At 43.5% G+C, this 26,138-nt stretch overlaps 1 protein-coding gene across 1 annotated transcript in view; it reads right to left on the bottom strand.

The window, feature by feature from the left end:
• Window positions 1–25,284, bottom strand: part of Gad2 (glutamate decarboxylase 2) — a 65,166-nt gene extending 39,882 nt beyond the window's left edge. The window contains exons 1-7 of the mRNA XM_059262461.1: window positions 25,209–25,284; window positions 24,453–24,512; window positions 24,122–24,271; window positions 22,925–23,158; window positions 18,441–18,531; window positions 17,860–17,972; window positions 12,881–12,996 (exon numbers count right to left, since the gene is read on the bottom strand). Of these exons, the coding sequence (XP_059118444.1) occupies window positions 12,881–12,996; window positions 17,860–17,972; window positions 18,441–18,531; window positions 22,925–23,158; window positions 24,122–24,271; window positions 24,453–24,512; window positions 25,209–25,284 (840 nt within the window). The remainder of the gene's footprint in view (window positions 1–12,880; window positions 12,997–17,859; window positions 17,973–18,440; window positions 18,532–22,924; window positions 23,159–24,121; window positions 24,272–24,452; window positions 24,513–25,208) is intronic.
• Between the last annotated feature and the right edge of the window lie 854 nt (window positions 25,285–26,138).

The following is a 26,138-nucleotide window of genomic DNA, read 5'->3' as shown; positions in this document are numbered from 1 at the left end:
GATGGGAATACCTTGTGGTTTTGATGTGTGCTCTCTAAGGAATGATCTAGACTCTTCTTATGTGCTTCTTTGGTGAAATGTCTATTCCAGTCTTTTGGTTATTTTTGAATAGGATTGTTTTAGTTATTGTTGTTATATTTGTTGAATTCATCTGGGTTTCTCGAGGAAAGAAAAATATATTGAAAACTGTAACTGGATGTGAGGTCCCAGCAAAGCAATCCCCCCCTCCCTGTGTGTGTGTGTGTGTGTGTGTGTGTGTGTGTGTGTGTATGTGTGTGTGTGTGTGTATGTGTGTGTATGTGTGCCTGTGTGTGTGTGTGTGTGTGTGTGTGTGTGTGTATGAATGTGTGTGTGAGAGACAGAGTGTATGAGGACATGTGCATAGTTCAGCATGTACATGGAGGTCCAAGGACAACCATGGATATCAGTCCTCACTTTCCACCTTGAGACAGGGTCTCAATTAGCCAGGCTAATTCTGGCCCCCTAGCTTTGGACACTTCTCCCATGTTTACATCTTCCATCTCCCAGAACAGATACACTAAGATTACAGACATTGTGCTACTGCATCTGGTTTTTATATGGGTTCTGGGGCTTAGTCCCCTGGTTGCCATGATTGTATGATTTACCCACTGAGCCATCCCCCAGCCCTGAACTAACTTTTCACAAACACTTAGCAACTGCCTCCAGTAATAATACACTGTATGACTCTCAAACTCACATTTTGCCCTTCAAAGCTTGCCTTCCTTCTGATTTTTTTAAAATCAGCATACAAAGTAATGAGTTTCATTATGGCATTTTCATACCCATTTTGTTTTCCTTGATCCATCTCTTCTAGTCCTCTCCCCTATCCTCTGTCCTCCTCTGGCTGGGTCCCTCCCTTCCTCCACTGGTCCCCTTCTGCTTTCACATAACATGTGTTCTATCACACACACACATCCCCCCCTCCCCCCCGCACACACACATCTTAAGTTTTCTTTCTCCTCTTGTGCTCATTGTCTAACTTCAAGAAACTATACATAATTTTTCACAAATTTAGTAACATATGCATTCAAGTAGGAAGAGAAATTGGTCCTAAGTCCAGCACTCTTCCTCTGGTGCTCTAGGAGGTGTTAAGTGTCTGGGGCCAGGCAGGTGGGTCAAGCTGACAGCCTGCTGCCCACTTTGTGCTTTTGCTTTTTGCTTGGAATCTGGGTCTTGATGGCTGTAATCACCTTGGCATTTGGAGAGCTGGGGAAGGGTAACGTAGGCCCAGCTGTACTGCATCTGCCCATCAGCCTCTTACGATTAACTACAGATCATTAAGCTGTCCAAAAGGAGATCAGCTCCCTCAATTTACATCTCCAAAGGGCTGCTGAATGGAATTTTAAATCATGGTTCTAAATAGGCGTGTTCTTCTCAAGTGCCCAGTCTCCACTCGTCTGAAATTTTAAGTATGCAGTGCATGAACTTGTAACATGCATATTTTTAGGGAAACTGTCTGATAGAGCAGGAAATCACATTTGTAGCAGCAAACAAATAACATCAACCAATAAAGGGCACAAGCCAAAGGGGTGAGTTTTAAAAGCTCGGTGTAGCTAGAAGTAATGAGAAGGGGCCATTATCTTCATTTTACAACCACAGAGTGACAAAGTGGATATCTGTTACTAAGATACCTGGGAGCTAGAAGAAAGAGCTCAGTTGGGACAGGGATCTTAAGGGTGTGTGGCACCTGTCCCCCTTCATCCTTTCAATCACAAACCAATGTTCTCCTTTGTATTTGGCAGAGAATATGGAACCCAGAGCAGACGTTCAGAGGAAAGTAGTGCCTAGTCTCCAGCTGTCCTGGCTGAAAAAGCACAAATACCTCAAATTGTGCCCCCCAGAGAATGTGCTCTGAAGCTCCGATCGGCAGACTGGCAAATTGCGGCTAAGTAAGAGATCTGATGCACCTGCCCATGAGAGGCGCATTCTCATCTGATCTTTAGTGGGAAAGAACAGGGATCTGTAATTGGGGAGTAATTACAAAGGATAATTGATTGTTGTAAAAACGCCACAGATTTAAGGAAGCCCACATGCCCCAATAGAGAGCTTAAAGATGGAGAACAAAGGTGATATGAGGCATGAAAAAAGAAAATTAGGCACCAAGCACTATTTATATTTCCAGGAAAGGGAGCAGAGGCATATAGCTAAGTGGTATTCACAAATAATAAGGCATCTATGGGGAGGAAGGAAATTGAGGGTCATTTAATAAGGAAGAAGCAGCAGAGACAAGTTGAATGACATGCCTTTCTATGTATGAGAAACATATGACAATCATTTTTAATCCTTGGTCTCTTATAATGGAACCACTTGTGGATGAACCAGAGGAGAACAGCATCTAAAAACCAATCTCCTTCCTGGATGCTGAGGATTCTGGGGAAAGGGCGTCCAGGGAGAACTAAGAGGATGCTTGCCAAGAACATACAGGTGGTCTTCATGTAGGAATAGCTGTCCCAATAGGGGGCTGAAAAGGATATTTCTATTCTGGGTGGCTTCAGAAAGCAAAATTATGAACAAATTTGGAAGCCTCAAGGATTAAAATTTGTCTCCCAATAATGAAGATTAGTATACTATTCTACTGTTCATCAATGGGCACATTCCTCTTTTGTCTTCTGACTTGGAAAATGTAATAAAACTTTGACAGAGCTTAGTACTTGTAAAGGACTAAGTCATATTGCCATTCATGGGTAACATATTAAAAACCCATTTGATTTTTATTTTAAACTAAGCCAAAATTCTAGTTTGATGGAAAGTTTTGTTTTTGTATTTTTAATATTGAAACATTGAAAACTTCTAGAGGAAAATACTTTGAGATATAGATACAGGCAACACTTTCTGAGCCACATTAGCATAGAAAGCATCCCCAAAACTGATAAATGGGACTTCATGAAATTAAAAGCTTCTGCACAGCAGAAGAAACTATCAACATAGTGAACTGACAGCCTGTAGGGTGGAAGAAAATGTTTGTCAACTCTACTTCACATAAGAGGTTAATATCTAGCATATAGAAAGAATGGCAAAAATTAAACATCACAAACTCCCAACTTCCAAGCAACAAATGGGCCAATACTATGAACAGATAGTTCAGATTCAAAAAAATAAATGCAAATGGCAAATAAATATTTTTTAAATGTTTGCAACCTCTTTAGCCATCAGAGAAATGCAAGTTCAAACTACTTTGGGATTTGAACTCACCTCAGTTAGAATGACTATAGTCAAGAAAAGAAACGACAATACTGGCATACACCTCACGAGGGTATGTGGGGAAGGAGGAACCACTATACATTGCTTCTAGGAGTGTAAACTAGTGTAACAACCATGGCAATCAGTGTAGTGACTCCTCAGAAAACTACAAATAGAGTTGTCACATGACCCAGCTATACCATTCCTGGGCAGATACCCAAAGGACACTGCAGAGATTCGTGCACATCTATGTCCATTGCTGCTCTTTTTACAGTAGCCAGGAAATGGAATCTGCCTAGATGTCTATCAAGTGATGGACAGATAGTGGTCCATACACACAATAGATTTGTTTTGAAGTATAATGAAAAATGAAATTATGAAAATTCCAGGAAAATGGATGGAAATGGAAAACATTAAGTGAGGTTAACCAGGCTCAGAATGACAAACCATTGTCTCTCGTGTGCAGATCCTAGCCTCTAAGTGTTAAATATCACATATCTGAGTGAGAGTAAGTAGGAATCCTAGTCTGGATAAAAGGAGGGCACAGCACAAGTTGAAGGGAATACAATACACGGGGCAAAAGAGCACAACAGGAAAAGTGGGAGCAGGGAGATGCGGGAAAGACTCTGTGTGTGTGTGTGTGTGTGTGTGTGTGTGTGTGTGTGTGTGTGTATCAACCAAAATGAAAGTCCCATATGGAAACCTGTTATATCATAAGCTAATTTTAAAAATAAAAATATTTTAAAATAAATTATATTGGCAATTTAGAGATAGTTTACATGATTCAGCTTGCACTGAAAATATGTTTTGAAAATTAAACAAACTTTCTAGTTTTGAGTGGTATGCAATTATCCAGTAGGAATCAATGAGAAGCCAGGCGTGGGGACACACAGTAATCCCAGCATTAAAGAGATTGAGGTAGGAAGATGGCTTAGTATTTCAGAAGATATATCACATTGAGTTCCAGACTGGCCTGGAGAAATAAGGAACGAGGCAGGTGGAAAGGATTATCCTCTGTGAAAATGGGAATGTCCACTGGAAGAGGATCCAATTTTAATCCTTCCATCCATCTTTATGGCTGCAGTTTGTGGTATGGGCTCCTTCAATCTTTTAGTGTGTATGCATGTGTGTGTGCAATATTCCAGTGTGTGTGTGTGTGTTTGTGTGTGTGTGCGCGTGCGCGCGCGCAAGCACATGGTTAACACTGAGTGTCTTCAATCACTCTCCATGTTATTTTTGAGGCAGGGTCTCTCACAGAACCTAGAGCTTACTGATTGGTAAGCTCGCTGCTCTGGCCAATAAGCCTTAGACACTTTTCCTCCCTCTGCTTCTCCAGCACTGGGATTATGAATGCACATGACCATGCCTGGCTTTTGTTACATGGGTTCTGGGGGATTAAAACCAGGTGCTCATGTTTGTACAGCAAACAGTGCTGACTGTGCCATCTCCCAGCCTGTGCTCCTTCACTTCCAGTAGGGACAAGTTTCACCCTCTTTTGGTGATGGTAGGAGAACAAGTGGGATGACAGGCAGCCCTGAGACAAACCAGCTCCTAGAGTCTGGAGTCTCGGCTTGCTGACTTCTCTCCTTCTGTTAGAATTTAGATGGGAAGTCTGGAAAGCCCCTGCAATTCTTCCAAGCCACGGCTAGTCACATGCAAATATTTCACTATTTTTCAGTGTATCACAGCCTTTCCTAGTCTTGGAGAAAACAAAGATGATTTAGACAGCCCTCAGTACCCAGCCATCTCTTCCACTCCCCACACCCCTCCCACTCTCTAGTTCAGTGGTTTGGCCATTCTGGTTGTCAGTGAGCTTGCTAAAATTACTTTCAGTCATGGCATTTGCTTACTGACCCATCTTCCAGGGCTTCAGTACTCACTATTAAATTGTCTTTCTGGTGATTATATGTATCCATCCCTCATTCCATGTGGGTCTCTGTATCAGCTCTACAGTAAGACCTTTTATGCCTACTCTGTGACATAGCCCACTACTGCCATATGAAATTATAGAGTGATAACTGGTTCACTGTCTGTTTCCTAACGGAACAAAGGAACTGTATGAGGACAGACTTTGCACATGGTTGATAAATATTTGTTGACATTGTTGGCCATATGCTCAGAGAGTAAAACCAGGAAAATGTCCACTATTTATTGTTTAGGCTATCTGGCCAGAAATGCTAGTGTTGAGATGTGAGTTTGGTGGCTAGCCAGATCATGGAGGACTAAATGGGCAAGGTCCATTCTGAAAGCAAATTCAGAGTTTTTTTCTGGTTACTCACCCCAGAAGGCTTGGGATGGAATCCTTCCCAAGCATGGGGCAGCCACCAGCTCTTCTACCCTGACCATTTGCTTGGTGGAAGAGAAGCAACCCATAGACTTCAAATGAGGAAAGAGAAACGACATGGCGATTTGGGAATCTCAGCTCCTAAGCCTTCAGACTTTCCATCAAATGCCCTACTTCCTAGCCTTGAGAACCACCAGTTATCTTTGGGCTGGATGGGTTTTGATGGGTACCCCTCTCAGATTTTTGTACGTGGGGATTTCCAACAATTAGATCTGGAAGTCAAATCTATGAATGAACTAGAATCTGCCTCTTTGACATTCCTCAGGGGGTTAATTCCCTTACTCCTCAGTGACCCACAATACCAACAGAATTTCCCTTATCCTCCTATATATGACTCCCATTGGTTTACCTTCACTGAGGGGCAATAGAACCGCCTCTAGACAGGGCTGGTGTGAGAACTGGAGATATTACATGAAGTACTTATGGACCACCCGGATGGACCTCAGTAGGTTTTTACAAAGCATAGTCCTTCTTATTCTTACATAACTCCTCCCCAAGTGTGACGACATCCTGATGTCTCTCTAGTTACCTCAAGTGGAACTTTGAAATCTTTAAGTAAAATGAATGACTTCGTTTACTTGATTTCTTAAAACAAATACATGTGACGTGGAGTTATAAGAAAATCTGACAGTGATAACCACAGCAACAGAGTAATAGCTAACCCCCTCCAGCACTGTGAATCCTCGGGCATCGCTCTGTTACTAGAAGTGAGGAGGCATGCATGTTACAAAGAAGGAGTGTTCCCCAGACATGTGCTCATCAAACCTTTCTCTCTGCTGCATCCATCTCCTCTTTGTCCCTTGGTGCCAAGGGACACCAAGGGGTAGCTGGCTACAGCAGCGATGGTGGCTGTCAGCTCTGGAGTGTCACTAGGGTCAGGTCGTTAGGCTCTACCCTTCCCATGTGTTTACTAGCTTACTTCCTCTTCTCAACAGCTACGCAGGTAGCTGTTCACTTTACAGAGGAAGAGGAAATGGAGTAACTCACCTGAATTAGTGCCTATGAGGCGGTCAAGCAGACCTTGCACCATTTCCAGTTAATTTCAAAGCTCATGGGCTTTATGTACTAACCTGAAGATAAATACCCCTACCCAGGCACTTCTAACCTGGCCTTCCACCCAACATGGGATGCAGTCTCATGAGTTTTAAGAAGACAACGACGACGATTTTCCACCAGACTCGTCCCATGACAACATATGCTCCTTAAGGTCAGACGTGTTGGATCATTGCTACTATCCCCCTCAAGTATGGCTCAGAGCAGCCCAGGAGAGAAGGAAGGGGGGAGGGAGGGGAAGGGAGGAGACAGGAGAGACAATGAGAGAAGGGAAGGAGAGGGAGGGGAAGGAAGGGAAGGTGAAGTGTAGTGAGGGAAGGGATGAGAAAGTAAGGTGACAGGAAGGGGAAGGGGAGGGAAGGAGAGGGGAGGGAACAAGAGGGAAGAGGAAGGAAGAAGTAAAAAATCTGCAGCTCAGGGGCTGTGCCCCCACTGTCCCATTCCCTTATTATCACTGCCATAAAATACCTCTAGGAGAGGTAGTGTGTGGATATAGTCACTCACACCTAGGCAAGGCCCTTAAGTTCTTTGCCAGAAGTAAGCGTGAGGAGATAGCAACTTGAGAGTAGACTGGAAATGAGGTATAAACGCAGAGGCAGATCAGGGCACTGACGCTGAACTGGCTTCGGATCATATTTTCTTATTCTCCCTCTGTCAGACTAAGTTTGTGCCTGGTGTGTGCCATTGCATTACATGAGAGTTGCCTTTTTCCATACTGCATGGGACATTTTTTTTTAAATAAACTTTTTGTATTTTTGTTGTTGTTACTTAAGGAGAACTACTTTGGGAATTGACTCCCTCCAGAATGTCATATATAAAACATGCAAACTGTTTTCTAGCGTAGTTGGAGAATTACTTCCCTACTTCCCATGAGAGGTCTGAGCTGATGTCCAATGACCCATTCTAGAAGACATGGATACATGCAGTCCTTGATCTGTGAAAAGTGGAGTGAATACGTCCTGGTGATTTGTCTAAAAGATCCTTCTTTCTCTTACAATTGTGAAGGATGTTTTTCCTCAATGACATTGTGCTGTTTTGTGGAAGCTATTTCTGGAAGAGCTTGTGTCACATGAAGAAAAAAGAGAGATGTGAAATACATCTCTAAGTATGGGATTTTGAGGGTTCAGAGTGACAGATGAGATTTGAGCTAGGATTTAAATCATTGCTATATCAGCTTTTAAGAACTTATCGAGAACTCATTAGATTACTTTTTGTTAAGCTTTTCTTATATGGAAGGCTTGGGGGAGGTGATGATTCAGCAGAGGATGAGTGTGGAATGAATGGCAGTGTGGCCCTTCTAGTGTCCTGATCTTGTGATGTTAAATATTGCAGGAAAGTCATCTTGGAACTGGTTGCTCATGTCCTCAGTACTATCTCTGTTGCTACTCAGTGACTCATTCATTTCTAAAGCGGTTTGTTTAATTTGGTCCCATCAAAGTTTTGCAAGAAGGCAGCTCATTTGAACAGAGAGAAATATGTAGCAGCTTGTCCTCCTTATCAGCTAGATGAAGTTCTGCTCTGCACTGTGTCTAGATGAAGTTCCTGTCTACCCTGTCTCTAGATGAAGTTCTAGTCTGCACTCTGTCTAGATGAAGTTCTAGTTTGCACTATCTCCAGATGAAGTTCCAGTCTTCACTGTGTCTAAATGAAGTTCTAGTCTGCACTGTGTCTAGATGAAGTTATAGTCTTCACTATGTCTAGATGAAGTTCTATTCTGCACTGTCTCTAGATGAAGTTCCAGTCTGCACTGTCTCTAGATGAAGTTCCAGTCTTCACTGTCTCTAGATGAAGTTCTAGTCTGCACTCTGTCTAGATGAAGTTCTAGTCTGCACTCTGTCTAGATGAAGTTCTAGTCTGCACTCTGTCTAGATGAAGTTCTAGTCTGCACTCTGTCTAGATGAAGTTCTAGTCTTTACTGTGTCTAGATGAAGTTCTAGTCTTCACTGTGTCTAGATGAAGTTCTATTCTGCACTTTCTCTAGATGAAGTTCCAGTCTGCACTGTCTCTAGATGAAGTTCCAGTCTTCACTGGTTATTTAGGAAACAAAGAGTGACCACCCACCCTGAATGTGTGAAGTTTCCAGTTGGAAGTGATGGGCTATGGAGTCACTACACATCGTTTTCATTCCCATGGCTGTACTGGAGGGTTTTGTGTCAAATTGACACAAGTTAGAGTCACTGGAGAGGAGGGAGCCTCAATTGAGAAAACACCTCTAAAAGACCAGTCCATTGGCAAGCTTATAGAAAGTTTTATTAATTAGTGATTAACTAGGGAGACCCCATTCCATTGTGTGTGGTGCCATCCCTGGGCTGGTGGTCCTGGGTTCTATAAGAAAGCAGGCTGAGCAAGGCATGAGGAGCAAGCCAGTAAGCAGTGCCCGTCCATGGCCTCTGCATCATCTCCTGCTTCCAGGTTCCATCCATGTTTGAGTTCCTGTTCTAACTTCCTTCAGTGATAAACAGTGATGTGGAAGTGTAAACCAAATAAGCGCCTTGCTCCCCAACTTGCTGTTGGTCGTGGGGTTTCATTACAGCAATAGTAACCCAAGCTAGGACAATGGCTCTAACTAACCATGCCAGATGACAAAGTCAGCACCCAGAATAAAATAACAATAACTTAGGAAATATTAGCACTAGGATAACCAGATGAGGAAAGTAACACCTGAGACAAGATACTACAAGTAAACTCAGAGCCCCCAGCTACAGGATGGCCTTCAGCCTCCCAGCCCAGTAGTTGAAAGAGCAGTGCTGGATCATGGAGGAACTGGGACTGTAGATCTGATTGTGCCATGCCAGCTGGGTAATCCAGGACAAAGCATCTCTGCAGCTCAGTTTCCCCTCTATAAAGTAGGATAGGTGTTTTACAAAGTTACCTGCATACAGTTTCCTGTGCTCCAGGCACAGGGTTTTCTGAGGTTCTCATCTAGTCCTGTAAGTACTGGGCTGGGAAAACCTCTCAAAGAACAAGAAGAAAGACACTGTAAATGCTGCCCTCCCCTTCCCTTCCCAGACCAGCCCGGGAGCTCCTTCTTCTTCCTTATGGGAAAAACCCACCTCAAGGACTGACTGAGTTTAGACCAGAGAAAAGGCCATGTAGGAAAGACTCGATGCTTTTCTCTCTTCAATCTTTTTGGAGCTATTTCGGGAGCTGGCACAAACAAAATGGTTGTGAAGTCTGAAAATACACAGGAAATGTGTAGCCTTGCCCTGAAGTCAAGAGGAGCTACAGGAAATGATGAATCAGACCCAAAGGAACTAGAGATGGGAATCAGGTGAGCTCTCTGTCTGAAGCTTCAAGAGCAGGACTCACTTGTAAGTGCCTGTCTGTGTCTAAAATGGTCTGGGTGAATGGTGCAAGTAGATTCTGCAGCACTTTTTTCTAAACATCCTTCTAGCCTGGCCTAGGAGACAAGAGTGGTTTATTCCAGGCATAGGCAGGGATTAATAACTTAGCATCATCTTCTAATTAAGAAAAAAGCTCATGGCAGAAATTTGATCATGGAAACTACAAAACATTAATTTTACAACACCTGTATAACTCATTGAACAAGGAGAAGTTGAGCTAGTGCCTACATAGAGCCTTCACCCCTATGTCCTATCATCTTTGGTAAGGAAGGTACTCTGCATGCTACCCAAAGAAAAATGTAAAAACCAGCTCAGCCACAAACACTTTGATCTACAATGTTATAGATCTGTAAGATTTACTAGAGCAGTGGGGGCATAATGCTGTTGGAGAAACCAACCAATGTCTGCTATGACTTAAGGTCCGTTCTACAAGATGGAACTCATACCCATCACTGCTGAGTGACCAAGGACCTGAGACTGGATAGACCAAGAACCTAGAGTAAAACCAAATAGTACTGTTCTAAAAAATAAAAAGAGTAGCAAGTTAATGACTACTAATTACATGCTTCTATACTCATAAATCAGTGTCTTGCTCAGCCATCATCAGAGAAGCTTCCCCTTGCAGCAGATGGGAACAAACACAGAGACTCATAGCCAGACATTATGAAGTCAGTTAGAGACCCTGGAATACTCAGCCCAAAATGGAATGTCTCCATCAAATCCCTCCCTTCATGGTTCAGGGAACCACATGGAAGATGAGGTGGAAAAAGTATAAGAGCTAGAGGGGATGGAAGACACCAAAAACATCAAACCAAACCAAAACAAAAAAACTAAGGCTCTCTAAATCAACATGAACAAAGGTCATATGAACTCACAGAGACTGAGGCAGCATGCACAAAACCTGCATAGGTCTGCACCAGGTCCTCTGTGTGTTTTACCATCCTATAAGGTTGTGAAAATCAAATAAGTTTATTCTCATTATTTATTGAAGTATTTTTAGACTGTCAAAGAGTTATCAGACATATCATACATTAAAAAAAAATAATTCATGTGTCAAAATGGAAAGTCTACAGCCGGAGTCAATTGGTATTCTAGGTAAGGTTCATAATCAAATTGTAATTTTTAATTATGTGCATTGAGATATAAACAGCTGAATTGCCTTTCTTTCTCTTAGAAGTGAAGGAATGGACTTAAAGTTTATAATACAAAGAATAGAAAGTTTAGCAAAAGTAGTCTCAGAGCATATGATCTGAGCTTTCTAGAATAGGCTGAGTCAACTTTTGTCAAATGTGAAGTTCAAAAGCTTATGCTGAAGGTAGAGACACCTGACAGATAGCACAGGGAAGTTTGCTCCTGGCCAACTTTAGATAGCCCAGGAAAAGGATGCCTAACCTGAAAACATCTGGGCAGTTTGAAGCTGAGCATACAGAAATATTTATCTATTTAGGGATCTGGATCTACTTCAGGGAAACAGGGAGAAGGAACGTTATACTTGATTATCCATAGAGAAGCTAAACTGAAATAAAAGTTATCTCTTGATGTTGGTCAAATCACGAGGCCCGGGTCAGCAGGGGTTGGCCCGGCTACATTGTGTAAACCGCTGCAGTATGGCTCCCTTGCCGCTTTGCACTGCCGGGTGAGAGAGAAAAGGAAAGCTGGTTCTCTGATAGGTTAAAGCTGTTTGCTACGTGAACAGATTGAAACATTGTTTTCTTGCCCGCATGGTAGTAGAAAGGGTAGTGTGCACTCTTTGAAAAGCTCAGGAGGAGCCTGAAGTTCTACGCCATGATATCTAACAAGGAAGACCAGAGTTCTTAGCCTTCATCTAGCTAGCACCCAGTGGTAGGCAGGAGCCAGTGCATGGCCAAAATATGACCTGAAGATCATACAGGAGAGACCCCTATGCCATTTCTTTATGGTACTTGTGATGCTTAATCTTCATTGCAGGTCTGACTCGATTTAGAATGACCGAGGAGGGGCACAGCATTTCGAGGTATGTCCATGAGATGAGATTGTTTCCAGAGAGGATCAATTGAGGGGAGTAAGACCTATCCTGAAGTGGGGAGCACTAACCCATGGACTGGAGGTGGGGACAGAGTAATGGCAGGGAAGAAAGAGCTTGCCCAGTCTCTGCGTCCTGGCCCCATCACGGTGTAAACTGCTCTGCCCCACCATGCCTTCTCATCACAATGGACTGAATTGTCTGAAACCCTCCCCTGAACTGGCTTGTGCCGAAACATAACTAATACTAAATCAAATACTAAATCAAGACAGCCAGCTTAGAGTTAAGTGGCTAAAGGTACAAGGGTGAATCTATCTAATCACAAAAACTGCAGTTTTAATCAGAAAGAGTTCATCAACAGGGCTTCGCAGAGTGTGGATTATATAAAGCGCTGCATCCATGATTCAGAAGAGCTGGAAGTCACGCTGCCTTTTCTCTTGCTCCTGTCTCTCAACACACAATATTAGAGCGACATGAAGGACGGGAGATGAAATTAAATATAGTCTGCTTTGGGGGTGGAGAGATGGCTCAGTGGTTGGAGAGCCAGGTACTGTTTTTGCAGAGTACTAGAGTTCAGTTCCTATCCATGCTGGGTGGCTCACAACTGCCTATAACTCCAGTTCCAGAGAGGCCTTTGGCCTCCATGGGGACCTGCATACATATGTACATACTACCACACACACAGAGATACACATAACTAAAAATAAATCTTTAAAATAAAAGGTATAAATTCTGCTTTATCTTTAAGGTTTCCATGCATTTCAGAGACAAGGAAGATATCCAACTGGACAGCTCAGTCAAACTCAACTCTCCCTTCATTCTTTGAAGAAGTGTCTCCAGGAAAGAGACCATCTGGAGAAAAAGCACTTCCGGGTGTAATTCATTCAACTGGGCTCATCAATGCAATCATACGCTGGAAAGAACGTAAACACATACATGCTCTGATGTGAAGGCGATGAGCCTGGGCACTGCAGCCATTCCTTTCTCCTTGACTTCCGGAAACATCTTATAGCGGGCAATAAGCATGGCATACATGTTGGAGATGGCGCCACCTAAAAGGCACGAAAACAGTTACTTTTTCTATTCTCCATCAACATTTCTCATGCAAGCAGCATTCTTTGTTTCCATAGACCTAGAACAGTTTCTTTAAGTTTGTGGGTCACAGCCCCATATGGGATCATGTAACTGAATGTGGTGGGGAGGCGGGGTCAAAAAATTGGCAACAGTAAAAAGTTTCAGAATATATGACAACCACAGATCAGTTCAAAATGAAACACATAATGAGTCCGAGTTGTTTCGGGCAGTGCTTGTCCACATTATGTCACACAATGTCACTGTAACTTTGTTTCTAAACACACATAATGTTCACTTGACCTTTTGCATCATGCCACATAGTACCAATGAACACTGACTGAGACGTCTTGGCTCAGAGATGTATGTTATGAATAGCAGCGCTTTTACTGTACATGCAAGACATTTTGCTCTTGCAGAAATTTAATAGCTTAGTTACGGAAAACAAACTTAATATTTCTCTCTCATTGTTCCTTAGCTGGTACATAACAGTGTACATGGATTGTGTTGTGTTAGGATGTTTGATTTTCAAAGTTGCTGTTTAAATTGGTGAAATGAGTTTCATAAGTAACTAATGAATGAAAACTGGTTTGGGACTAGGACAGAATTTTTAACAATTTCTGAAATGTCCCTAAATATACTTCTGCCATTTTATATTGTGTATTGATGCAATGTGGCACTGGCTATTATAAAATCAAAATAAGGAGTAACTCTTAAAAATGGTGATGCCTTTACATAGTGCAGTATCAAGGATCTAGCCAAGGCTTAATTCATTTTGTAAAACATTGAAACATATATGTCTCATTATTATGCAAATTTGATTGTCCTTAAAAAGTGGTAAAATGTTATCCATAACAAAGAATTACTTTAAAATAATTGTTTATGATTTATTATCAGTGAATGTTTTATTTGTATGTTTATTTTATATGTCTAGAAACCCAGGTAGATTAAAAACTTCCCAGGTGAAAAGGGATCCTGAGTGGGAAAAGTTGAAGAAACCTTGACCTATAACTTCCAGGGAAAATCCTATAGCTTTCCTTTGAACCAAATCCTCAGACTCAAAGATACAGCTAACAGGGTTCAGAGCAGCATTGGACCTAACTACAGCAAGAAAGGCACCTTAAATGCCAGGCATGATGACACACACACTCAAGGCCAGCCTTATCTCATAGTGAGTTCCAGAACAGCCAGGACTACAAGCAGACCCTGTCAAAAAAGTGGGTGGTGGGGGTAGAAAAAGAAAAGCACCTCAAGGAGGAATTTTAATTTATTTAGCTCTTGCTGGGGAGGTCTTTAAATGGTTTTATTATGTAGCACATGCTTGCTTTGAACTCATGATCCTCCTGTCTCAGCCTCCCAAATGCTGGAATTCATGTATGCACCACTTTGTCCATCTTGAAGAGACTTTTGAAAAAAGACTTTTTTTCTTCCTTTTCTCTCTAGTTTGTGAGCATAACCAGTCAGCATTAGGCCTGTCAAATCCTGGTACTGTGATGGTGGTAAATAGCTATTCTTCCCATTCCCAGCAATGCTTTATGCTTGAATTGAGACAAATAAACTACCATTAATGCTGCAGCTGCTAATGGTTCTTACAGAATACAGGATAAGCATCCACGCTCATCTCACCATTCTCTGTTTACTCTTCTGAACAGGTCTTTTCTTTCAAAGATATCCCTGAGATACAATTGCATTCATTAATGCAATGCTGTTTGATGATGTCAGCTTCACATGGAATTACATTTCCTGTATTTTCCCAAGACTGTCAAGAACTTCCTACGATAAAGTTTTACTCTACTCTGTAAGGAGCATCTCATGTGACAAGCAATGAAACTTTCTGCAGGACTGTTGAGAAGCTTAGGAATTTTACTATCCAGGAAATATGAATGCACGTGAATATGCTGGCACGGAGAACATAAGACCAGAAGGTAGAGTGAAAGTGTCATCTCTCTGGCCCACTTCAAGGAAGAAACTCTTGGGACTATTTCATGGATAGTTTGATTAGTCTGTTCTTCTAGTGACTAAGGAGTAGGCAGGCAGGCCCTACCAGGTTGAAGGGTCCACGAGTCCCAAGCTCTGATACAGGCAGGCCACTTGGTACAAAGCAGTCACTAACCAGACCTTGACATCTCTACAGTGAGAATGCAGCAGTTACTACCTTGTTGGACCCTAGAGATCCAGGACAGAATAAAACAGGTCAAATATATTCAGATCAGATGCCCAGTTGAAAGACAGACGGTGTATGATGCTGGACTCAAAGCAAAGCGTTTGAGGACGTTTCGCTCTAGCTATAATTTCTCAGTCTTAGCACTAACTGACATTTTGAGCTACAGAATTTTTTAAGGGCAGGTTGTTTTCGGCAATGTAGGATGTTTGGCCCCATCCATGGTTTCCAGTTGCAAGCAGCATTTTCTTTCAAGTCATGACAACTCAAAATATCCACAGATATTCCAAATGGTTCTTTGGGGAGGGCAACATGGGCTCCCTCGTTAAGAACTGTGGCTCTTGTTACATTTCCCAGTCTGAGGATGGAGGGGGTGGGGAGAAGAGGACAAAAGGAAGGGGAATGTACACAAAGAAAGTGCCTTTCAAGTGTAATTATTCTAGAAGCTTCCAGCCCTGACCTCCTGCTTCTCATTTTGCACCTCAGTCATCCTCCAGCCAAAGGCTTTGCAGCCCTTGATGATGATGAAGAAACTTGTGCAATACCACATGAGGATGAGGATGGATGCCTGAATCCTACAACCTATAATGATTATGTCAGGAAAAGATCTGTGACTAAGCCAGGCCTTTTCTCCCTTTGAGAGAGATCATTTATGACCCGCCAAAGAGTAGAGTACTCTTCAACTCTCAGGTGTAGATAACATCACAGATACAGAATTCTGGGAGTCATAAGGGAATTTCCAGGAAGCACCAAGTCTCTGGATACTAGTGGTGGGGTTGAACAGAACTGAACAACAGTCAAAACAAGTTGAGCATTTTGTCCAAATCAAAGACCCAACTCTTGAGATTTAGTTCCAGAATCACAGGCACCTCGGTTGTGCCTATGATACTACTATCCCCACTCTTATCACTTGAATCATTCAACACTCTAGCCCAGGAGCAAGACTAGATAGACTCTATGTAGTAAAACATCTACCAGGAAATAAGGGTGCTATGAGCCATCATTTTTCTTGTAGGAAGTTGAGGAGAAACAGGGCCCCATTGCTTTTTGTTGCTGTCCCCTCTGACTTTGGGATATTTATATTACAATATAACACTACATCTATGGCTTTCACACCAAGGTGAGAACATATGCGTCTTTAGGCTCAAAGGAAGACACTACATAGACTCCACCTGATAATTTGCCGGCATCCACCAGGCCATACAGAACCTAGCAGAGCCATCAATGAGGAATTTTTTTCTTGGGGTGTATGTTTTCTGGGGCATGCAGTTTCCAAGACAAGCTAGATAATTAGGCATGCGCCTTATCTAGACAAGTCAAAATTTCAGAGTCAACACATTCCCACTTCTAGGAACCAATAAAACAGAAACCAGGTTGTTTGTCTTTGGCATATCTCAGGGACAGCTCAGCCCCACAATCAACCTTATAAGAGAATGAATAAGACAGAAATGATGTTGACATCATAACCCTTGTAATCCTACCTAGTTCTCCATGAAAATATATCTTTAAGCATCGGTTTCCAACAATAAAGACCAAGCCACAAACTTAGCATCAAAAGAATCTAAGTTCTAAATTGCCTAGAAAATGAAGGAATCCATCATGACTAGTGTTCAATGAGTAGGTTTTTTTTTCAAAGCAAATTGTCTGTTCCATTTAACTAACACCTTTTCCTTTAGCATCTGAGAAGACATGCTATGCACTTAAAAACATAAGATAACAGTTGAGAGATGGTTGGACAAACATCTGTAAGTCTTATCCTTGAGGCTACTGTTGCTTGGCTGTTGTTTCATCTTCACACTTCTTTCTTCTCTCACTTCTCACCTGCCTCTGCAGGTTTGCTTAAGAGGGATCAGAATCTGGCCAGGCTGTACGAGGTGTGGCTGTGGCCTTTCCTGTGGCTTCCTCTCACTGATGAGGTTCTGCTCTGACACTAGGCTTCTTTTGCATGGGTCAGTGACTTCCTCCATCGCCCTTCTAACTGCTCTTTCATCTATGAGTCAAGTCAAGGTCACAGTCATGAGCTAAGGGCACAGCATTTTGTTTCAGGTTGATTCTATGGGCTTGGAGAGGTGTAAATAATGGAGCTTTGGATGCGGTGGCTGGTATAAAAGGCAAAATGGAAAAGATTGGATAAAGAGCCGGAAGGAAAAATACCTCAGCGAAATCACCACACTCTTTTAGCTCTAAGGAATCATCTCCCATGCACTGTTTGCCCCCCTTGAAATTAGTCTAAATCCACTTTGCTGCTCACTATTCCAGAGACTAGAGAAGGGAACGGGTTCTACTGAGGAAACACGCTTTGATACACACTGTCACACCCTGGGTGTCGTATTAAATGACTCTTTTCATTTCACTAGTTCCGGGAAATGCAGCAAGGATGAATTTCCTTATTAGCAATTGTTATTCTTTTGTCCAGCACTATCCATACATCTCATATGTAGGGTTATGGTAGAAGTATAGAGTGAATATCATGTCTGATTATACTCTGTTGAGCACAAATAACTGATTTTTAAGCATTAGTAAGCTTGAAGGCATTTTCAATGGACTCAGCCACACTTATTATTTTGATAAGCACATAGCCTAGGTACCTTAATCATAAACCCAAAATAGATGTCTGATTTTCTTAAGTTTATAACACAGCATATCAGAAGAACAAAACAGAGAAAAATTGAAATATATATACCAGGAGAAAATATTCCATCTCCAGAGCCCCCTGGCCATCCAATGATCTCTCTCATTTTCTTTAGTGTGACGTATTCTAACAGCACAAATACAGGAGCAATCTCATAGGTGAACCTGAAATGTATAAATGACCATATTTTATGTATGTAGCTCAAGTAAAGTTATTGGCAATCATAACATCACAGAATTTCTCCATTTTTTAAACTTACATTTATCGATGCAAGGATTATAACATTAAATATATAATTATTTGTAAAAGGATTTCCAAAACATTGCTCATTTTTATGTTGCCATAAAGCCAGGATCTTCAATTATTGTCATAATGTGCAAGGGTAGTTTATCATATTGAATATAGAACACGACATAATGGGACTATGCAAAAATGCAACATTGGGCTTTATTCTTTTCGTATAACATATTATTTTAAATCAAAATGTTAAAAAGTCTCTTTTATATTTTAACATTTTGCATAGTTTGATAAAATCAAGGACATATAAAGGCATTAAAAAAATAAGCCAGAGTGAGAACACATGATACAAAGAGATTTACACAAAAGAGGTTTTTGTGTAATCAGCTACTCACATGTTAGTGTTTGCTGTTGATGTCAGCCAGTCTGCTGCTAACCCAACCATATCCAATCCAGTAGACAGCTGATTAAAATATCGGGGATGCCCTGAATCAAAGAGAATTAGGATTTCAACCAGTGAAAATAAATGTTTCCCCAATACGTTTTTTTTTTTTATGTAGCTAAAGGATCTTGAAAGACTCTTCAGTTACAAGAGATGAATATTCAGAAATCTAATATGCAAATGTACCTGTGAGCATAAGACACATGATCACATGCACATGTGCACACACACTCAAGCAACGCTTCTTCCCACCAGAGGCTACTTAGAGTTTAGTATTTCCCAAGACACACTCTAAAGATCATCTCTCAAATAGGCCATTTAAAAATAATATGTGCTTTGCAATATGGAGACTAGATCACTTCACACTATACTTCCAATATTATTGCAAACTAAAATGTTATGGTATCCCGAATCATTCCTCTCATTTGCATTGTTACTGCTAACAGTCCTTTTGTTGAGCTGTTTCGAGAATCAGTCATACCATGACATCCTTCAGGCATGCCAGCTTTCATAATAATATCAGTGACAAATGACTGATGATTACAAAGACAGGGCAAAAATGAGAAACTAGGACACTCTGCCGAGTGATTTGCCCTGGATTCAAAGGTGAGGAATGTCTAGAGATGGCACAGACAAAGCTAATTCTGGACAGTTTTTTTTTCCTGTCTGAATTGTGATTACGATCAACAAAGCCACCTCTCAGTTGAGACCTAGAGCAGAGATGAACACAGATCTCTGAAGAATATAATCAATGGCTAGATTGGCCCATTAAAAGGATTATCTAATAAACTTCTAGATTTCTCTAAAATTCTGTAAATGGATTGACATCCATATACCCTCTGAGGCTATTATTTAAAAAATGCAATTATAAATATCTCATCAGGAGTCTGTTTTCTCACCTTGTCCCATAGAAGCCTATCAATAAATCCATGTTTTGTTTAGCAACAGAAATTTGGGAAGAAGCAAAATTATGGAAATAGCATCTGATTAAAAAAAAGGTATCTGTCACTTGCTAGACATCTGGTGTCTGTGATGTGAGTCTCACATCCTAAGCATGGGCGAAACAAGATAAAGACGGCACTGGAAAAAGCATATTGCTTATCTCAGGGACTGAAAGGCTCTCTTATCAGCCCTGGGCATGTGGCTAGAGAGTTTGACAATGGGGATGGATAGGCACGGGAAGGAGCACATTTTAGAGGGACTGATATTTCTTGCCTCCGCCCCTTTTTTCTCTTCTGCAGGCCCTTTGACTCTGACCTCATCAGTTTACTCATTCAGAAAAGGTATAAAGTCCCTCAGCTGCTGCAGATGCTGTTGCAAGACGCCACCCCCTTCTCTCTGCCTCATTGACTCTCCATTTCATTGCAGCCCGAAGGTGACATCACAGCCTACTTCTCCCTCCAGAGGGCCCTCCACTCTGCTGTCCCTAAATCATTTTTTGAGTGAGGAAATCAATTCGGATTTACAGCTTATATACATTTTTAGATGAACCTACCTATTACCACACAGGATTTAACCCTGTGGAAATTCTAGCATGGTAGCCTCCGCATAAAACCGAGAGGAATTGTAAGGTGTGTGCAGGAACTCTGGACATCAGAACTCCAGTACACTCTGATTGAACAAATACCCTGGGTAAACTAAACACAAGTTTGATGCTTCTGTTACTGGATTTCCTTCTCTCCGTATAGTTCTTGGCCTTGGTCTGCAATTTTGTCGGACTTCCTCGTGCATCACAGCTTGCATTCACTGATAATGATGTGAAACTACAGAGGGAGATAGTCTGACAGGTCAGAACAGCATGTCCTTTGGGGTTCTGGCAAAAATATTCCCCTAATTACATTTGTTCTGCTCCTGTGGCCCCTACACGCTGCCTCCAAGGGATTCCCACTGCATCCATCCAGGGCTGTCTGAAGGTGTGAGAAGCTGCCTCTGAATCTGACAGCAGTTCCAGTAGCACTGGGAATCCTACTGCCCCTGGCTCATATGGTACGAACACACCGAGAGGGCCACGCTCTGCTTCAAGCACAGGAAGGCTCCTGCACAGATTAGCAAATGAGTCTCAACAGGATCTGCAAAAGCTAGTACCTGGCAAACGAGAGCTGATGCTCACAGTCAGTTGGAGAGGAGCCAAAAGTCCTCTGAAACTGCTTTTTGTGAACTGACAACCTGCAGAAGGGTGCTCCTCCTACACTGGCTTCTGTTTCTTTTGTCTGAGTGTTCTCTTAACAATGGAAGACTACATTAACATTACCCTGCTTCTCCTGGCCACCACAGCTAAAGGGAACAATCCCTGCAGGCGCTATTCTAGAATCCTAACCATCCAAGGAAGTTACTAGTTCTAGCATTTCTCTACAAGTAATATGAACAAGACACAGACACCTCATTTAAAAGTCTTCCTCACTGCCCTGCAATCCTTTCTAAAGTTGGAGGCCAAATGGGAATCAGGCTAATGACTGTTATCAGGGATCAGGTGACATTTTATAAAATGACCTCCCAAGGATCACAAGAATACTGGATGGTGACAGGGAGGGTGACTGTTTTGATAGACTATGTAGTACCAGTTGACAAACAGGACACTAACAGCATAATAAGCCATAAACTTGACAGTTGAGGACAAAAGCTGCCTGCTGATGATTTTTTGCAGTGCTATTTGGGGATGTATGGACAGAAGACTAAATATGGCATGAGTAATATAGAGATATCCATCTTAATCATCAGATTTTTAATCTTCACTTTAAATAAAATGCACTGCAGCAACACTTGACTAAGAGTTTTACAAAAAAGATATAGCAAAAATCTAAGAATTTCATTGATCCATTTACTCCTCCTTGACAGTAATAGAGCACTGATATACAGAACTATTACTTCCATTGACTGGCAATTCTCATTATCTTAACTCTAAATTGCATTTCAAAGACTACCAGCTTTTAAGAATGAAGATGTAAAAAAAAATGCATTCTTTTTTATTTGTGAGCAATATAAATAACAGGTAGCAATCCACCAATTTGCCATTAGTGTACTTAAATGTCAAATATGGGGGATGGGTCAAGCCGAAAAGAAGAGTTCAAAGCTTGCTCAAGGTTGCATGGATGGATACATGAAAAGCAGGTGGAAGCAAAGTATCACTTCATGCCCGGCATGAGTATCCCCGGGGGTTTTTCAGGAGCACTAGTGGATGATATTTAATAAACCTCCAAAAATTATAATCCACAGAAATCAACAAGTTACCTCATTTCCCTGCACATCTATTTCCAAGTCTACAGCCTTCCAAAGTGGACAATAATTATACAATAAATCAGTTTCCCTAGGCTCCTATGTAAACCTTTCTCCCTCTGATAATATAAAGAATGTTTGGTGGGGGGAGGCTAAACTGTTTTTGTAGCAAACGTTCTTAAAATGTTTGTTATTTGTTATACTAATAAATCACCCACAAAATGGTAGCATAAAATACGGCGTTTACATGACTAATACTTCTTTAATATTTCACATTTATTAGTTGCCAGTATATCTTTTAAATTCTACAAATCACTGTAGATCCTTCAGTCTTCCCTCCTCCACCTCAGAAAGGCAGTCATATTTACCACTTTTAATCTGTTTCTCTGTGTATCAAAATGATTAGAGACAATGAAAAAAAAAAAAAAGCATGACACTCAGGACCTGGGTGGAAGAAAGCTTCGGAGGCACTCAAAAGGATGTTGCACCTGGAATTACAACATCATTTTATCCTGTTTTAAAGGATGCTATGAGAATCCAATGAGCATAATACACATGTTTAAAAACGGACCCTTAAAAATGTCAGATATTCTTATCCACATACACAATTGTTGCGAAGGAGACAAATCCTTATGTAACACCGTAACACCGCTGGACTGCTAAGCTAGTCTATACTGTGGTGTGTGTGTGTGTGTGTGTATGTGTGTGTGTGTGTGTGTGTGTGTGTGTGTGTGTCTGTGTCTGAGCACGCACTTCTTTCAAAACAGGAGAAAAACTGGAATTCAAATCTAAAGTTTAGTCACTTGAAACAACGCCACAACATTCTCCCTCCAGCCTGAAGACTGTATAAGTTGGTTCGTTGGGATTTCTGATCAGTCCTGTGCCAAGGAAATTGCCAGCAGCACTGGATCACATCTTTAGTCTTTATAGCTCTCTTTTCCACATTTCCCTTTCTTTCTCCATTTTGGGTCGCTTCTACTGGCCCCTGCTGACAAATGGTTGCTTCTACAACCTCTGGTTAATCTCCTGCCAATCCTCAGATTTACACCACAACGACGACTCTGACATTATTAACAAGGTTAATCATTATAATGATTATTTTTAGATGAATGTAACTTTGCAGTTTTGAAAATAACACGACCCAACAGAAACAGAAACGATTTTATAGAAAAAAATGAAAATTGCAAAACAAAAAAAGCTTTATTATTGCTGGTTGCACAATACCTGTTTTAATTGCATATTTTAGAGTTGTTTGGCAATGCGTCAAAATTTCCTCCAAATTTTGTGGTTGGTCTGCTAATTCCCAATTATACTCTTGAAGAAGCTCGTTGGGGTAGTGGAAATCAATCACTTTAGTTGATCTATCAAAACTTTTCACCACATACTGAAGCAAAATGTTCATAACATCTTGCAGGAATGCCAGAGTGGGCCTCTCTCCATCACATGCTGGCAGCAGGTCTGAAGAACGGAACGGAAAGGACACTTTAGATTTCGTTACGCAAAGACCCAGGCAATCACGGATCACTTTCTCTTTGAGTTGGATTTATTAGCACTCTAATCGCTGAGGCAAGGGGAGGGGGGGGGTCCCTGGGAGCTGGAGGCCAGATCTGGTCTAAGGGCTAGAAGACCTGGTTTCAAACAAAAACCACAGGATCTGGAAACACAAGCGGACAAAACCTCCTTCCGGAATTAAAATTTGCATTTTTATACGTAAACATAGCATGTTGCTTGGTTTATTCCTTTTCAGAAATAATGTCTCAGCTTGACTATTTCACAGGCATGAAATATTTGTCCTAAATGTTCTGAGTAAATAATTTTAATTGTCAAGACTCCATGTCGGGAATGTTTGAGAAATGCCTTTGGGCAAACCAGGAAAAGAGGATCATGCGAAGTCATGATCTCTGACTTCTGAAGGCCAGATGTTGTCAAAGTTGGAGTGTGTGGGTGTGTGTGAGCGCGCTCCAGCGCTGTTTGGGAGACTGGGAATCATGCAAGCGGAGGTAAAATTGAGCACCCAGGGCTCACGTAAACAGAACCATTTCTCGGTGAAATCACGGTTACAAATCACTCTGGATCCAATCGAACGCCTAAAAATCCTTGCAATTCCGAACTATCTGGGAAGACATCTGGAAATTTGCCCTACCCAGAGGTTGGGGCAGCGCAGAGAAGCCAACATCGGCGCACGCCACGGCGGCTGCCACCTCCAATTCTCAAGCCTGCGCTGGCTCGGGGCGCTGTGGCCGGCGACTCCGACTGGGAAATGTTAGGGCCCGGTTCTGAGCGCGCTCCAGCCCGCAGACCCCACGCCCTTCCAATTCCGTGGAAGATTCTCAGAAGGCCCGCCCCCACCATTCCCCCTTGGAGACTGGGGGTCAGGCGTCGGAGGGGAGGAGCGCGGACCTGGCCAGCAGGCACCTTTACCTGTTGCGTGCAGAAACGCGTAGTTGACATCCGCTTTGGGGCAGCTGCAGGGTTTTTGGTCGCAGGTGCAGGCGACCTTCCGGGTGGCGGCCCGCGGGGCCACGCTCCCGCCGTTCTCCGCTGGCTTCTCAGAGTCTCCATAGAGCAGAGCTGGACAAGGACACGGAGCGCGGGGCCTGGGTCAGCGGGCGACAGTCCTGGCTCCCCCATCCCCGCCTATCCGCAGCCCAGGACTCGGCCCTGCTCAGGCTGCGGGCTTGGTGACAAGGCTTCCACTAGCCACTAGCCCCCGACCTTGCCCGCCCTTCCCCCCCAGCGCGCCACCACTCACCGCACAGCTTGTTTCCGATGCCGCCGGTGAACTTTTGAGCTACCTGGCACCAAGCTCTCGCTGCAATCGCCAGGCAAAGGGGACAGCGAAGCGGAAAGAGAACAGACGGGCGAGTGAAATTTCGTTCCAAGTGAACGAGGTCTTCAAATCGGGCGTCTGGGAACCCGGCGCCAACCCCGCCAGCGGCCGCGGGCGACTCTGCTTTCAGCAGGTGGGGGAGCCCGAGGGAACCTGAGTCCAGGGCTAGCCCTCGCTTCACCGTGTCCGAGGAAGAAGCCCACACCACGGCCCTTCGCACTTGTTCGCTAGATGCTCAGGTTTCCAGACCCTCCCTGCGGCGCCAGAGCTTCCTTTCCCAGACCCCAGGCTGTCGGTTTCGGCGCGCTTGCCTTCCCAACCCCAAACACTCTCCCTTTCTCATTTCGTCTTTCTTTGCCCCACGGCTTCCCTGCCCGGGGTCTAGAGGTCCCAAAGCAAAGCCCCGGTCCTTGAAGTCTGTGGACTCTTGCAGATGCTGCGGTCTTCCAGGAGCCTATGCTTACGGGAAGGGGCCGAGATACCCTGAGCCTCTTCCCAGGGTACAAAAGGCTGTGGAGGTTTGGGGTTCTCACACAGTTACGGACTTAACCCAGGGAGCAGGGCGAAGCGCCCAAATAAGTTTCCTGTTGCAGATGTCAAAGCTTTGCTCATCTGCGTAGCCCTGCAAACCCCAAGCCACCCACAAAGCTCTCCCGCTTCAGGTCCCGATCGTCCTACCTGTACCCGGGTTCTCAGGATCCCCGGAGCCATCTTCAGATCCGAAGGACCAAAAGCCAGAGCCGGGAGAGGCCATGGGTTCTGCAAGACTGGCGCCAGTCGCCTTCCGAGTGGCTGCGGGAGAGCTGCCTTCGGCTGGACCTTGCACGCGCGTGCGTGCGTGTGTGAGTGTGTGTGTGTGTGTGTGTGTGTGTGTGTGTGTGTGGCAGGAGGAGGGCAGCGTGCGGGGACTGGCGCGTCCGCGCGACGAGGGTGGGTGTCACACAGGGACAGGAAACGTGCTGTCTGCGTGTGCCAGTGCCCGTGCGTGTGTTCGAGTCAGGGCATAGGGACGCGGCTGTTGCTGTTCGCCGAGGTTAAATGGGGAAGTCGCCAGGATCTTCGCAGTCTGGAGACTGGAAAAGTGGAAAGCGCCCAAGAGATTTTTAGGGAGAGGGAGCTTGGTGGGGAGATGAGGGAGTGACGGAGGGGAAATGAAGGCGTTGGATCGTGAGGTGTGAGGCTGTGCGTTCTAGCGCGAGTCAGATGCGGGGGAGGGAGGCGTGACGGCGCACGGCTGACCCAGCCACAGGCGCTCCCCACCCGCTCCTGCCTGGACGCGCTGTCCAGGGTGCTACCGCGGCCCACTGCACGCTGGCCCTGGTCACCCGGAGACCAGGGAGACCTTGGGACGCTGGAAGGGTGACCGAGACCGGTTTTATGCGTGCATCGATTGGCTCATTGTTTGAGGGCTGGCTCTGGCTGCGGCCAAGCAAAAGCGGTTCTTGCGCCCGCCTGCCTTCCTCCAAACCCGCGTCGAGGTCGCTGTGACCTCAAGAGCCCAAGCCACCTGGCCGCAATCAGGCCCAACTTCAGGGCGTGGGGAAGGTACCAAGGGGGGTGGGGGGAGAGATGAGCCGCCTACACGCCCACGGACTCATTTCATCTCCT

The sequence above is a fragment of the Peromyscus eremicus genome, chromosome 5 (genome assembly GCF_949786415.1).
Source record: "Peromyscus eremicus chromosome 5, PerEre_H2_v1, whole genome shotgun sequence".
NCBI classification, from domain to species: domain Eukaryota; kingdom Metazoa; phylum Chordata; class Mammalia; order Rodentia; family Cricetidae; genus Peromyscus; species Peromyscus eremicus.
The sequence above is the reverse complement of the archived record's forward strand: the minus strand, read 5'-3'. Positions and strand labels throughout refer to the sequence as shown.